General features: G+C 40.1%; 1 protein-coding gene across 6 annotated transcripts in view; it reads left to right on the top strand.

Moving 5' to 3' along the window:
* si:ch73-63e15.2 (strawberry notch homolog 2) overlaps positions 1-12,349 on the top strand; it is a 61,198-nt gene extending 48,849 nt beyond the window's left edge. For all 6 annotated transcript variants that reach the window (XM_014333105.2, XM_005920691.3, XM_005920692.3 and 3 more), the window contains 11 exons: positions 1,233-1,345; positions 2,885-2,956; positions 3,158-3,266; positions 3,371-3,442; positions 3,534-3,677; positions 3,776-3,870; positions 4,868-4,960; positions 5,053-5,184; positions 5,797-5,873; positions 6,096-6,286; positions 8,185-12,349. In XM_014333105.2, coding sequence (XP_014188591.1) covers positions 1,233-1,345; positions 2,885-2,956; positions 3,158-3,266; positions 3,371-3,442; positions 3,534-3,677; positions 3,776-3,870; positions 4,868-4,960; positions 5,053-5,184; positions 5,797-5,873; positions 6,096-6,286; positions 8,185-9,305 — 2,219 coding nt within the window. In that variant the 3' untranslated portion in view covers positions 9,306-12,349. The remainder of the gene's footprint in view (positions 1-1,232; positions 1,346-2,884; positions 2,957-3,157; positions 3,267-3,370; positions 3,443-3,533; positions 3,678-3,775; positions 3,871-4,867; positions 4,961-5,052; positions 5,185-5,796; positions 5,874-6,095; positions 6,287-8,184) is intronic.
* Positions 12,350-14,076: the final 1,727 nt, after the last annotated feature.

The following is a 14,076-nucleotide window of genomic DNA, read 5'->3' on the forward strand; positions in this document are numbered from 1 at the left end:
CCTTTTTTAGACTGAATTTTTGACCTGTCAGTATAGTCTGTCTGGTTAAGTTTGTGTCAGACTTCACATAATGGCTTGAATAAAGTTTTTCATCAGTGGTTAACTTTGTCAATGACATAAGTCTTTTTTTTTCTGTTGATGAGTGATGTAACCAGTTAAAAGGCTATAAGGCACACTGGACTTATTTTCCTCTTCATCGTAGTTACATCAGCTTTCTATTCCTTAGTTCCTTTTAAATTTACCCCTGTGACAAGCAGCAGCATTGAGGTGAAAGGTTGAAAGAGCTTTAGAAGAAAGAGAAGAAATGTGAAGAAGTGTTTTATGTGTTATTTTCATATTGCGATATTCAAATTGAGACAAATGTCTCGCTGAAGGTTTGTTGGTAGATAGAAGCTGTGGTTTCTTTCAGTTACTCTACTTGTGTGGGCTGAACATTTGACCTTTAAAGGTGTTACAGCTGCGAATCTATTTGTAATTAACACCACAAACCCGATCAGTATTTGATTTTTTTATATACGTAAATGCCAAAGCAGAGCACTAAACTGAATAAGGTCATCAATTTTCTGCTTAAACCACCTCAGTGATTCTTCAGGCGGACTAAGTTTCTCATACCAAGAAGCTTAGTCTGACACTTACATATACACACACATACTGTACAAACACAGACATGCTTATTTACTCATAAGAGGTTCTATGGAAGTTGAAGGGACTTCCTTAGAACAATCTTGTGTAAAGAGTTTTTGTTTTCATTTTTAGGTGGGAGGATCTGAGTGTCAAGATCAGATTTCAGTCATATGACTGGAGATCTTATCATCTCACCAATAATGTCCTCTTCATACTTTTCAGTTTCTAATTTATTGTTTCTAATCGCACCTCACTAGTGTACTGTACTAACATATAACTTGTGTGTGTGTTATTTTATTTACATTTATGGGTGTTTCATAGTTAGTTGAGATTGGCACAGCCTGTAACATAAAAATGAGCTGTTGTAAACCAAACGTCATCACAAAAATGTACAATACCTGATTTCTCCTACACATAGCAACATATCTTGCTTGTTTTATTTATCTGTATAAAGGTTTTACAGGATGTTCATTAGCAGTACAACGCTTATCTGTAAAGTTAAAGATTTGAGATTGAAGGATTTAACAGTCAGACAGTAGTCTTAATATCTTTAAATGTTTTGCATGTACAAAAAATGTCTTATTGCTATTTTATTCTCATCGTTCCAGGTCGGACTCATCGGTCCAATCAGGTGACAGCCCCTGAGTACATCTTTCTCATCTCAGAGTTGGCTGGGGAGAGACGTTTTGCCTCCATTGTGGCTAAGAGACTAGAGAGTCTGGTAAATATGAACAGTCTTTCAGTTGTGTGTGGGTTGGTGTTGCATTTGCTGTTGTTATTTTGCACAATTATCTTGAAGTGTCTCTCAGGGGGAAATAGCTGTTTATATGTTGTTGTCTTATGGAGTGTGAGAAGAACTGTTTCAGTGTAAACAGAGACGATCTGAGTTATGTGTTTATCGATCGGAGTGCTCCGGGCTGTTCGTGACTCCGCCGTTCATTTCTTAAACCTGCCCTCACCCTCTGTCCTTCCTGTTGTGTGGGATACTCCCTAGTCTTAAAGCGCTCCATAGTCTTCTTTATTGTTGGTTCCCTTGATGTTATATCAACTTTTCTCCACAAACCTCAAGAGATTCTGGGTCTTTCCCTTCTCCAGCTCAGTAACGGAAAACTGAACAAGCAGAAAAAGCAAAAAGAGGTTGTCTGGATAATTTATAAGTGTAGCTATTTTCCGTAATTATCGATGCATTTCTGCACTAGCAGCCATTTATTTCCATAGTGACACAGCATGACAGTTCTTTTGGGAAAAGGGCAGAGAGGGTGTAGGGGATGGTGGTTACAGGAAGTCATTCCTGCATTTGCCAGCTATGTGTGGTAAATCTGTATCAAGAATATGGCACGTGGTCTGCCTGCCTGCTTGAACTTGATACAGCTCCAGTGCACACATTTCAGTCGAACTGAACAGCTGAACACCTTTGCAACAGTCTGACTCCAGATCAGCAGTCAAATCATATTTGGCTAAAACATTCATTTGTTTTGGTATCTTAAGGTTTTTGTCTGTGTGAGCAGAGCTAGCAGCTGGCTTTAAGACTGATCCACTGTTGACTTTGTCTAAATTTTCTGTTGACTTTGTTGCCTACTTCCATCACACGTTGGACTCACTGCACACTCGGTCTCTTTGCAAAATGTTGTTTGAAGATTAACTGAACCACAATATCATGTCAGCACGTTGCACATAGAAAACGTTTGTTTTCACACCTGAACCTCGTGGGTTTCCTTTGACACGTTTGGGCCAAGAGCGGGCTCTGCATCCTCGTGCATTTACACTAGTGTGTGTGTGCGTGTGTCCTTATTTCAGTGTTTTTGGGGTTTGTTTGGGTTTTTTTCCTCCGTGTTATATGCTCCACACCCATCACTGGTGCATTGTAGAATCACCTTTTAACTATATATTAACTGAATTGATGGATATGTCAGATAAGCAACAACTGGGTATTTTTATAGTTGTTGTTTTTGGGGTTTTTTTTTAATTTTTCAGGTTACTACAGCAGCTGAGCTTTGAAATCAGACATTTCTGGCTTAAAACACTATAAATCCAGAGTAAATTGAAATTGCAAGGCATTATTTTCCAATATTATTTCTGCACAGTAGAATTGCACTAAACAGTGAAGACAGATTTCATAACTTCCTCTGACAGTTTCACACCAGCAGCACCGACTCTGGTTCTGTTAGCGTGACTGCTGATGATGTAAATGTAATATTTTAGTAATAGTAATAATAGTATATTGATTTGATAGTAATACTGTTTGTAATCCACTGTGCAGGGTGCATTAACCCATGGAGACAGAAGAGCCACAGAAACCAGAGACCTGAGCAGATACAACTTTGAGAACAAGGTATGCAAACCTAAGAAGCTTTTAAAATTGTACCCAACCTTTGTATCGAAAATGTTTTGTGCTCTTAATTTGAGGTGTATGGAGTTTGTCTTGCTTTTAGCATTTTATAGCATATTTTATGTAAACACTTAATCTGCAGTGCTTAAAAAGCCTTATGAGATCATCTGTCTTTACTAATTTCACCTTACTTCTTTTTTGCAGTACGGTACCAAGGCTCTGGATAAAATTACCAAAGCAATTGTTGGCTTCATAGATAACAAGGTGCCCCCTCCCAAAGGCTACCCAGGGGGTGATGCCATGTTCTTCAGAGGTATGTTCATATTTTGGTTCAGTGTAAGCAGAGAATATCATCAGCAAATGAAAGTTTAGTGCAGCTGTAGAAAAACGGTTCTGTTTTTTGTTTTTCACTTCCAGACATGAAAGCTGGAATGGTTGATGTTGGGATTTTATGTAAGGAGCCCCGCATTGGAAACAACAATGAGAAAGGTAGAGTATACGGACAGATTTCTTTCTCTGTATTTGGTATTTGAGATGAATAAACATAATTTGAAGTCAATTGCTTGTTTGTTTTTCTCAGACTGCAGCATTACAAAGTTCCTAAATCGCATCCTGGGTCTGGAGGTCCACAAACAGAACCATCTCTTCCAATACTTCACTGACAACTTTGACTATCTCATAGAGAAGGATAAAAAGGAGGGCAAATATGACATGGGAATCCTAGGTATGGAGATCAAGTGTAACTCTAAAATAGAAGGATGTCAATGCATTCATTCAGCAGCTGCAAATGTTCATCACTTTCTTCTACTCTGTCGCTGACAGACCTTGCCCCAGGTAACGATGAGATTTATGAGGAGACACAGGAAACTTTCTTGACGGCTGGAAATCCTCAGGATGGCCAGGTTGTTCTGTATAAGGTAGGCTTGCATAACTTGATTTCAGGTCTATAAGTATACATTTCTTTGTAGTAGAGCCTATGCAATGTTAAATGTGTTGATGACAGTGAAGTTGCATACAGCAGGATTAGAAAAGTATTTACTTCCTGCAGATAACCACAGCAGTACAGTGGCTTATTTGTGAACGGCCAGGCAGAAGTGTTGTTTGATATGGCATTATCAGTAACATATTCAAAACAGTGATGTGCGTGCAGCATCTGCAAAGTAACAGCAAACTATATAAAACATGTAAACTATGACTACACAGGAGAAGGCCTAGCTATGTAATATATATTAGGCCTATGTTAGGTAGTGTTGCCCACAATGGCAATGCTATGCTATGCTACTTATCTTTTTGATGCTCTTGCAATTTAATGATAATTTATTGTATGTATTGATATCAAAGTTTCACCCATAGAGCACCAGACCTTACAATTTTTCAAATAATATTATTAAATTGCAAACACAGAGTACATTATAAATATCACTGAGAGTCAGTTCATTTAGATTTTTTTTGACAATACTTGAACGGGTACAATTAAATAAGTTCCTCATTATGTGCAGTCCCCCAGGTAACTCAAGCAACTACATCTGTAGTTAAGAGCTTGGATTGATGTCATAGTGCCAGCGGTAAGACTGTGATCACGCAGGTTTGGCCCTGGAGCTATGGAGCCTATGTAGATACTAGCAGGTGGCACAGGATAATTACTGGTATCCTCTGCTTTTAGCTTTTGGCTACAGGCTAACCTACAGTTGATGTTTCAAAGTTGGCAGCCACTCAGGACTCCTGCACAAGAAAACCAGTTTACCCAGTATAAAGGGCGTATTTCATACATACATTAAAGTGGTTGTATTTTCTCATGTATTTATAGATATTAATAGTTTCTGAAGTCATACCAGCAGTGTGTAGGTGTGGGGCAGTTTGACTCCCTCTCTTTCACAGCACATGCTTTAGACTCTGATCTTTTTCCTCCTACAGATCAGTGTGGACAGGGGCATGCCCTGGGATGAGGCCTACAAGAAATCACTGAACCTCAGCGGCCATGATGAGGGATTCTACCTGTCTATGAAGGTGAGTTCACGTTATGATAAACAGTTTAACTAACTTTGTCTCTCTGACAGTGCAAAAAAAAAAAAAACACTCTATGTGGCCTCTGTTCACAGCTTCGAGGTAACTATCCATGTGTGCTGCTAGCTGAGCAAGGAAGAGGGAAGAACTTTGTGGTCTATAAGCCCAACATCGGCAAGCAGACTCACCCTGAGAGTCTGGAAAAACTGCACCAAAAGTACAGGAAGGTAAGAGCTTCAGTCTATTAGTTCTGTCTTTGTATTGGTTTTGTGTTACATTTGAGTCTTTTGATTTTTTTCCCCCCTCAATTTGGCATTAAAATGCATATTTTTTCATTTCTGAAAATGGGGAACATTGGGAAAACACAAAGTCAGACATTTTCTGGACTAAGTGTTCCTCTGTCATTGCTCCGGGTGTATATTTATATATATTCGGTCTCTGCTGCCACCTTGTGGACATTTAGGTGTGCTGACCAGATATGGCTTAATGCTCTCCAAAGACAAAGTGTGGCAACATTTTACAGACTTAAAACCTTTAATGTTATAAATTAATAGTAAATTTAAAGAGTGAGCTCTTATTTTCTTTACAGTTCTGTTGTTTATTAAGGCTATAGCTGTTTCCCTTCCCTGCTTTAAAACTGCTAATCATTGACCTTTCACCACAAGCCCATTGAAAATAACTTGTTTTTCCCCTTTGACACAATTATTGTTTTAAATGAGAAAAGGGTGTAGTTTGTGCTTTGGTTTGAACTTGAAAATCTCACTTCTGCATTGGTAAAAATATGTAATGAGTGACTACTTGGCTGACTTTTAGGCTTTTGCATTTCTTCCTTTTTTTAGGTGACCCCTGAGGAAGCCAGGGACTGCTGGGAGAACCAGTTCACCTTCTCCTTCAAGAAATGCAGTCACGCTAACTGGTAAGCAGGAATCCACAATGTCCCTTAGGATTAATGAATCCTATCAGGCTGGTAATTATTAGGATTCAGTCAATGGTTTTTAAATCAAATGCCATTCCCAAAAGCTAGCCACGAAGAAATTACCTCCAAATCTCACATCTTGTACCTTAGCTTGCCATACAGTCACACTAAAAGAGTGATTTATGATGTGTTTTCACCATTTCTTCTTTGCTCTCTCTGCAGGAATGGGAAGTGTAAGAAAATTGAGGAAGGCCAGGAGTGTCTGCAGGGCATGCGCCTCCGTCAGTATCACATGCTGTGTGGAGCTCTGTTACGAGTGTGGAAGCGCGTCTCTGATGTGGTGTCTGACATCACCAACAGCAGCATCCTGCAGATTGTCCGCCTTAAAACAAAGCAGCATAACAAACAAGTCGGTTAGTATCTCTGACTGCCTGAAGTGAAGTGCAGTTTGAGGACAGCTTCTTCACTGTTCTTTAAATCCCTAAACATCTAGCTCAGAATTTAAAATGTGAATTTTATTGACCCCGATGTTGTTTTGATGGTAAGATGTGGTGCTGCTGTCCAAGTGCTGACACATCATTATCTAAAATTGAGGAAATGAAAAAGTTCCATATTTTCCTTATTCGTTTCCGCTGAGCTCCTGTGCGCATTACGTTAACACTGACCCCCACAGGACGTGTTGCAATTCACCTCAAGATCCATGAAAACACACTCGTGATTATTGTCTCTCTACACCGCACATATATCAGAAAAAGAAATATAAAGCTCGTAGGCTGTCGATATTACATTTTTATAATCTTCCTTTTTCTGGCATGCACACTGTTTCCTGCTGTCTCTGGTGGTAGCGCTATTCGGTGAGTGCGTGTGCACATGTGCTGGTTTAGTTTCTAAGTTGTTCCTGTCTGATTTTTCTTATTTGGCCATTCATTTGAAGAAAATGAATAGCATGACGTTATAATCAGCTGCCTGTGTCATGTCACATATGGACTTGGACTGCAGCTGGAAGTTTTTGTTCTGCTCTGCAACCGTGGCAAGCTCAGCCTACTAGCAGATGCAGTAGTTCTCTCTCTGCTGCAGCCTTTCTGCTTAGTAGTGTGGAAGCAATGAATGCACATTAAAGTACACATTACCTTTATGCTGTCTTATTTACTATACTTAGTGATGCATGTGCTGTGATATCCAGCCATCTGACTTCTCAACCATCCAGGTGACAGTGGGCATAAGAGTCGTCAGTCAATCACAGGACTGATGCATAGAGATGGACAATCATTCTCATTAATTAATACAGATTAATTAATGTCCTGTTGTTATTAGGGCTGGGCCATATCATACCGTTCACGGTAATACGGTATAATGTTGGGCAACGATAAGAAAATGAAATATCGCGATAGATTATGGGTAAAACGCACATGCACAGTGCCTTTGTTTTTATACGCACATGGCAGAAAAAGCATGGCGGCGACGGAGAATGAGAAGGACGAAAGCGGATCTTTGAATGAAACGGATGAACCAGAATTGTTTTGTAAAAATGCTGCAACTTCAGTGGTTTGGAACTGGTTTAGCTTACGTCCGTCAGATACACAACAAAGCACTATTTTTGGTAGAACATGCTAGCGGGCCGTTGTTATTACCGTGTTTTTTGGAAAATACGGCACACTTAAAATCAATCCTTTGATTTTTCTGAAAATCGACAGTGCCCCTTATAATCCCGTGTGCCTTATGTATGAATTCTGGTTGTGTTTCCTGACCTCGAAACAATTTTATGTTTACACGGCGCTCGAAACTGTCAAATGTTTTAGTACGACTTTGCTAAGCTATGAACCCGCACCGCTTGATGGATTGTTGGAGCATTACGGCTATCGTAGGCAGGCGCCTCGTGGAGTGATACGTACTGCGCTTCAACATAACATTACCGTATTTTGTGTGTATAACCTCTTTTAAAGTTTTGTGGATATTATACATGGTTATGCTGAGGATATGTCGGCCAATTTCCACTGGAAATGCCTTTTGGTTAAACTGTCAGCAAGGAATTTGCACTGTAAAATTTTTATATAACTTTAATGCACATAAAAACAGCTGCTTGTTTAAGTGAAAATACATAGATTTTTTTTTTTTTTGCACTAATAAAGTTGTGGAGTTGCAAAGTATTTTGTCTAGTGTCAATTATATCGTCAGTTATATCATTATCGCAAATTTTCAAATGTATATCGTGATAAATATTTTTGGTCATATCGCCCTGCTCTAGTTGTTATCGTAAATCTGATAAAAGATTGAGGATTTATCTTACTGATAACTGTGTCATCTCTCTCAGGTATCAAGATCCCAGAGAACTGCGTTCCTCGCGTACGGGACGAGCTGCTGCAGATGGATGACGAGGTGAAGAAGAGGCGAAAAGAGAAAGAGCAGGCTGCTGAGAATGAGCGCAAGCGCAAGCTTGAGTACCTGCAGGGGCACAGACAGCTCGTGGAAACTCTAACCAACCACAAAACCATGCATACTCAGTCCCTCACTCAGCCTTTCGACCCAAGATTCCCACTCCAACACAGAATGCATCCCCAAGCCCAGCCCACCTTACCACACCTCAGTTCAGCCCTCTTGGCCTTACCGATAAATTCTAGCCAAACCCAGCAAAGGACCCATAACAGCTGGTCCAACAATCCGAGTTCCTTCTCCAACACCAACCAGAGCTCTCTGAACAGCTCAGTTAGCCTCAATCTCTCACCGTTTTACTCACCCGCCTACATGAACACTTTTCAACAAACGAAGAACCTGCCTCCTTCACTCCATCAGACCAAGCAGCCTTCCAGTTTGTCTTCCAAAAGTCCTTTCGACGATATCTTAGACCTTACCATGAGCTCTCCGTCTCCCTCTCCAGACACCACAGAGGGCGGACTCAATCTGGACACTCTGACTAGCAACTCTACAGCGTTTGCAGAGGATTTTAATCTAGAGTCTCTCATCTCTCAGACTGCACCAAACGTCCAGCATGCTGCGCAAGTACAGCTGCCTCTCATGCTGCAGCAGCCTCTTCAGGCCTCGCAGCAGCAGCAACAGCAGCAGCAGAACCACAACTTGCTGGCCAATAACCACCATGACTTATTAGATTATTTTGAAATATCCCTTTCCCCTCAGATGACCACACAGAAAGCCAGCCCTTCGTCTTCTACCTCCTCCTGCTCTTCCTCCACGTCCTCCACGTCTTCTGTGTCAAACAACATGGGTTCTCTCTTCTCCAACCCGTCGCCCAACTCTTTGTTTTCCAGCTCTTCCTCTCACTTCCCCCCAGCCTATCTCCTCGCTTCATCAGACTCTGGTCCCTTACCCAACGGCAACTGCAGCTCCGGCGCTCTTGACGTCCGCGAGGCTTTGAACAGCATGCTACAGGCCGGACCGGACCGCAAATCTGTCATTCAGTACAGGCCGCAAGAGTGAGAGCTCAACGGGCTCATCTGGACTTTATCTTTAGTTTTTTTCTTGTTGTTTTGTTTTTGTTATGTCTCTTAGAGCAGATGGCGTCTTGTTTGCTGCTGTCTTTGATCGCAACCTTGGACCTACTCCCTCTCCCCTCAGGGCCTATAGTCAAGTCACTGCCTGTCCTGCGTTGGGCTCACCCTTCTCTTTATCCATGTGTAGCGTTCACTTGCTTTAGGCTGTTGAGGTAACGACGGGCTCGATCAATATTCGATTTCTGCACCAAAGTGTGTCCTCCACGGTAAAAGGCAGCTGTTTAAAAATAAAAGGAGATGGGTGGGGGGGAGGATGGGGCAAAAGAGGACGGGATAACTTTATTTTATCGAACATACGAGCTGTTGAGGTGTGGAAATCTCTAATAAACCTCCTGCTGCTGATTTTTCTCGAGGTATGATTGGTGAGTTGCTGGAAGCTCTAAATGCCTTTCACTAGTTAAAACCGCATCTTTAAACTTTGCTTTACTGTTACTACATTCACGGCTGTATGCAAGGCTTTGGTTTGAGTGAAACACGAGGTAGTCGAACTGGAAGACGCATGAAATCTTTTAGCTGATTAGCCATGAAATGCCTCAGATTTCCTTTTCTTTTTTTTTTCCTTTCCCTTCTACGCACTCCCTCTTGTTTGTCTCCCTGCTTGTATGAACACTAGTGTGAGGAAAAAAGGGAGAGGATGAGAAGCCTGCTGTTGCAAACAGTGCCTTTGGAAAAAGTCTTTAAATGCAGTCTTTAAAATCCATGTAGCCTAATGTATAGATTTGTACTCTTGAGCGTTGGTTTCGATTTTAATTTAATACGGTGTATTTGTATGAAACTTTTGGGGCCCATGGTGAGTCAGGCAGTCGTCGTTTGTGTTACACTATGCTGGTGTTGGGTTTCAGGAAGGCGCCTCCTTTGAGCCTGCATGTGCTTGTGTGATTGTCTGTGTAGCTGTCCACAAACGTTTATCTACACCCCTTTCTCCCCTTTTAATTTCACGTGACGCCCATTTTTGTTTTGGAAATCCTCAGGAAAATCTTGTGTATTTTTTTTTTTATCTTTCTGTGTGGATGTGTCATTTTTTGACCAACACTGATACCCGAACCTGTTCACGGTCTCTAATTCTAAAGGATCACAAAGAATTTCTATTGTTCTGAAAAGTAAGCGCCCCCGTCTCTTTGCTAGTATCAGAGTAATTTATTGTTTCCTCTTGAGCACTGTTTTTCACATGAATTCAACCTATACTAAAAAATAAAACATCCAGTTTCCATTTGAGGCTCTAGAAAGCTTTTGAAAGATGCGTGTACATGTGTATGATAGTACATATTTAAAAACCTGTGAGGTCTGGCCATGTTTGTGTGATGCACTGTAGTTGGTTTGTGACAAAATGCGCGGAGGAGTTAAAGTGATCAAAAAGCAATAAAAACCATGTTATATGTTCGTTATGAAACAAACGCTTCAGTACTGTTTACGCTCAACAGGCAAAGCTTTTTGGTTACCTTTGCATGGTGTGAATCGTCTTTATTTCTATTATGCTTTGAAATATTTTAGTTAAATACATTTTAAATTCATTGTTATTAAAAAAAAAGTTATTTGTTATTTATATTTAAGGGATATTTAGATTTTAGATACATTATCTTGCTTATTGTAATAGTTAAGGACATGTTTGGTCAGGGAAGTTACTCATTTTCAAGATTGCTATAAAACAAATTCTATTATTACCTGCCACCAAATAACATTGCACTGTTCTACTGCTGTACAGCGTCTGGATTTATTTCTGCTCGTTTTACTTTTGCTTTTCTCAAACGCAATTGTTTCTCCCACTCGTAGAGCTTTTTTTCTCTTGTCAGGCCTTCAGTTTGCAGAGAGATACCAAAGTATTCCACAGGCACCCCTAAAGTTACTGGCTCTAAGATATCAGACATTTATCAATCTCAGGAAGAAACCTACAGGAGGCGTAACGTCGGGGCGTTAGCAGAAATATATCAGTTCCCCTTTTAAGGATGATGAAACTAATGAGTATTTGTGCTATTTTTTCTTAACTCTGTGCTGTGACTCTTGCTGTATTTATGTTTTAGACTTAATGTGATGGGTTTGTTGTTTGTCCTTGTGAAAATGTCAGTGGTTCTAAATATTTATGCCTTCTTAGGGCAAAGATCAAAGGCTGTTTCTTTTAAGAAACATTATTTTTCTGTGGACAGTTTTGTTTTTTTCTTCGAACCATGTTAACGCTGACCCGTTCTCCCGTCGACTCACACCTGGGTTATACTAAAACGTGCAATTAATCTGTCCAAGCCTTCGCCCCTCCCCGCTTCTGTGTTTAGGGTTTAGGATGTCTGATTCGTTGTTTTTTTCTGTGTGCAGAATAATACTGCAGCTGCCCTTCGTTTCACTTTTAATAATATTCGTCAGGCACATTCCCAGACACCAGTCTGCAAACGTTTTGCCTTTGATTTTGTTTTTATAGTCACGGAAATAAAGCTTTATGCATTTGAGGGATATGGACAGCAGTTTTTAGGAAAAATAATTCTTCATTCGTTTAGTTAGGCCTATAATCATTTTTATCATTTTGCACTAAGAATGGCATAATCAAGTTACTGTTCTCCTGTTGGTTTTGATTGAGCGTAGCACGCTTGATGTATTTCTGTTCTTCAGTGGATTGCTCTGTGTATACTTTAACCATCTTTCTTGTTTCTCCCACCAGTTGCATATATATAAATGTTATCACCTTCAAATAATTTATTGCTAACAAAACACAAAATGAAACAAAAAAAACATGCTACTGATTGTATGTATTTTTAAACAAAGCCTATTTTTCCTGTAAAAACAAAACTGTGTTCAGCACTTTTATTCTGGGTTGTGCTTTTGTTTTCTATATATTTATAATTTAGATCCAAATGTATATATTGTAAAATTTGTGCCTTTCAACTAATTCTTAAAAAAAAAATAAAAGTTTTCTACTTATTAAAGGAAGGACGATATAAAATTGCGGTCTTTGAAAACAGATTAAAAACTTGAAGATTGCTCAAACTGAGTCTCGTTTGTTCATTCGGTTTGTCGCCCGCGGGCTTGTTGTACAGTTTTTGCGCGGCATTGCTCCCCATTTTAAAAAAAGGGAGCAGATTAACTCTGCAAATGTTTGTGTTCAGCAGGGGACCCCCGGCCCCCACTTTTCACTAAATATTAATATGATATTTTCTGCCAGTGGTGTGCAGCGGTATCATCAAACACGAGAATAATCGGATAAATGAATCACAACACACCAGATAACAGAGCCTCTGTGTAAACACACCTGGTATTTCTTTCTGGGGAGAAATAGAGCACACTGTCTACTTTAAGCACCTTCTAATAAAACACATTTGTTGCCACGGGGAGGGCTGGTCTTAAAATGTGCAGGCCAAGGTTGCAATAATAGACTAAACTACAACTGGGGAAAGTGTATTATTGAAATCTTGCTCTGAAAGAATTGAAGGAAACGCTTGATCATCACAGTATCCTGCAAACTCAGCCCAACAGTGGGCAGTTTAGTTTCAGTCATTCAGTGTGTGTGATCAAACTTTCAAAACGAGCAGCATTTTGTATTTGTTTTTAATTATTTATTCCTACACAGCTTTCATAAAAACATTGATCGCATTTTAAAAAGCAGCACCTTCTGGACTCTTCCAATGCGTCCCCTGACAAAGGTCGATATTGTAACGAGAAACAACTGAAATAGAAAATTTCTAAAGAAGAAAAACTAAACTGAAACGAGCAATCACACCCTGGAAAGCAACTGAAACTCGATGGAACTCAAAAGAAAGACTCGAAACCAAAAGTAAATTTGAATGACACATAAAGATTCAGAATCTTTTGTCAAATTTATGCTTCGTGTAAAAACAAAATCGCGTTTCGCACATCCACCAGTCAGCAGTGTTAATACTATAAACACAAAAATCACAAATGCGGTCAAATACAGGTGATTACATAAAAGATGGCTAACTGGAGCTTATGAGCAGGGGCCCAAACATCAAAAAATTTATAAAGCAAATACATATAATTGCCAGACACTTCCACACTAATCTATCATTAAATATCCCCAAATTACCCCAGGAATCCTAACATAACAATAACACTGATCCAATGCAGCACATAGACGTCACACTATAAACCTCATATAGACAGTTGCAAGTTTTGAAACATCTTTGCCATACAGGGTTCAAAATACTTGAGTACTTTTTAAACCTAACTAAAGAAGATACACTAAAAGGAAATAAGTGTTTGAAAAAAACTACACAAAACAGGACTTCTCAGGTTTCACAGTCGAGTAGTCCTTCATTGATACTTTTGCATCTCTGCCCAGACCGAAGAAGCCATGAGAGCGGTGAGTGGAGTCCTTTAAACTCGTGGTTCAGCTGAAGATGTAGCAGCGAGGCACCGATGACCTTCTCTTCTCAGTTCAGGCCTTTCCCCCTGTAAGGAAGTAGGAACGCTCCCAGCTGGGCCTGTGTCCATATGTTCACGGCTGGGATGGAGAAAGCCACCAGCTCCACCTGAGAGCCCCAGATGGTCACTTGGAACCAGACCTCCTGAAGTCAGCTTTCTTGGTATTATCGGTGTCTAGGGCCACACCTGGGTGTCAGCTGCTCCATCTCTTTTCAGTGAGCTTACATCTGCGGTATCTTTGGAAAACTTTATGATGTCATTAGTACTGACAGTATCAGAACAGTCACATGTTAGTGCAGACAATGAGGTGCTCGGCACACACCCTTGCGGTGAAC

Source organism: Haplochromis burtoni, unplaced genomic scaffold (assembly GCF_018398535.1).
Source record: "Haplochromis burtoni strain Fernald_Lab_line unplaced genomic scaffold, NCSU_Asbu1 Contig_42, whole genome shotgun sequence".
Lineage (NCBI taxonomy): Eukaryota > Metazoa > Chordata > Actinopteri > Cichliformes > Cichlidae > Haplochromis > Haplochromis burtoni.